Source organism: Trichinella spiralis, assembly GCF_000181795.1.
Source record: "Trichinella spiralis strain ISS 195 chromosome Unknown Scfld6191, whole genome shotgun sequence".
Taxonomy (NCBI): domain Eukaryota; kingdom Metazoa; phylum Nematoda; class Enoplea; order Trichinellida; family Trichinellidae; genus Trichinella; species Trichinella spiralis.
In genome coordinates this window covers 1-1,436 of record NW_003533130.1, presented here as the reverse complement: position 1 = coordinate 1,436, position 1,436 = coordinate 1, and the positions used below count along the sequence as shown (strand labels likewise).

At 49.0% G+C, this 1,436-nt stretch overlaps 1 protein-coding gene and 1 non-coding gene across 2 annotated transcripts; both read right to left on the bottom strand.

The window, feature by feature from the left end:
* Positions 1–498: 498 nt before the first annotated feature.
* On the bottom strand, positions 499–1,144 carry Tsp_14378 (conserved hypothetical protein; the record flags this gene model as incomplete). The annotated part of the gene is made up of 1 exon (XM_003366309.1): positions 499–1,144. A coding segment is annotated over one exon (646 nt), but the record flags the coding sequence as incomplete, so codon positions are not given.
* Positions 1,145–1,163: 19 nt separating this feature from the next.
* Tsp_14377 lies at positions 1,164–1,359 on the bottom strand. The gene has a single exon. It is a non-coding gene; the product is annotated as a U2 spliceosomal RNA (small nuclear RNA).
* Positions 1,360–1,436: the final 77 nt, after the last annotated feature.

Genomic DNA, 1,436 nt, shown 5'->3' with positions numbered 1-1,436 from the left:
GGGGGTGTTTTTGTTTTTAACCACCCCTTTTATTTTTATTTACAAAAAAATCCCACAAAAACCCCCCCCAAAAAATTTTTTTTTTTTTTTCACCCAAACTATGTGGGGTTTTTTCCCCCCCCGGGGTAAAAAAACATTCAAAAAATTTTTTTTTTTCCCAAATTGGGGGGGGGAATACCGGGGTTTTTCCCCCGCAAAAAAAATCCCGTTTTTAAAAATTTGGGCCCCCCGGGAAAAGCCCCTTGGGCCGCTGGGAAAAATTGTGGGACTCCAAATGAAAAAAAGGAATTCAGGGTTTGGGGGCGCAAAATTTGCCCGTTTTGTTTTCCCCGGCCGGGGTTCGGGTTTTTTGCCATTCCCAGGGGGCCAGGCCCCCCGCCTGGGGCGATTGGGAAAATTTCCCGTACAGTCACCTGTTCCTCGGTTTCTTTGTAGAACTCGAGGTCGGGCAATTTTTTCCCGTCCTAAGCAACGGCGACACCAAAACACGTTGCTTACCTGAACCGCCAGAAGTCGATGGTGTATCTGGCGTGGACGGAATTTTGGATCTCGCTCCGCGCTTGGAGAGGCATGGCGTACGTGGGCTACTCGAAGTGGTCGGTTTTCTTTTCGGTGGTGATGGTGTGGAGGCTTTTATAGTGGGTTGACCACACTTGTCACGACCAGATTTACTAACGTTGGGAGTGCGGGGCGAACTGGCCTCACTACGGTCCGCAACAGCGTTACCGCATACGGCTTGGCCACATTCCGCACCACAGCTCTCTCGTCTTTTTCCATCACCGCTTGGCGCTCTTCTATTACGGCGCGCCGTTTTACCCGTAATTTTCTTCGATTCCACCACGTCGACGTCCACAGTACTCGCCGATTCACCTCCGTGGTGACCCGCTTCACGAACCGACGCCTCCATCAGCTTCTTTCGCCCACGCGTAACCATCCTCGTACCAAGGTCCGTTGCGCTCGTACTACTGCGAGATCCACGCCGTCTTTCTACCCGTACAATTTGGCCTTCATAGTTGACCTCTTTTCCGCGACGGCGACCCGACTTCAAGGCTGGTGTCTTTGCACTACACATTGTCGCTGCCACCCGGCTGTCACTCGATCTCACGAACCACTCGACCGATCGTAACCAAACCGATTCCAATTCCTAAAACACAATTCCCCGAAGGGAATAGGCCGTTCCTGAATGTAGTGCAATATCAGGACGACCCGCGACAAATGGTGGTGCGAGCACTCGACCAAATGCCTATTTTTTCAAAAACTTATGCAAATTTCGTAACGAATCCGCTTGGGATTCATACCAGAAATTAAGCTGATAAGAACAGAGTTTTATTTGGATCTTCAAATGAATACAAAACAGTTAACAAACTGAATTGTTAATAGCAAAATTAAATACAAAAAGAGCAAAAGCGAAATCGAAGTCATGCGGCAATGTGGTT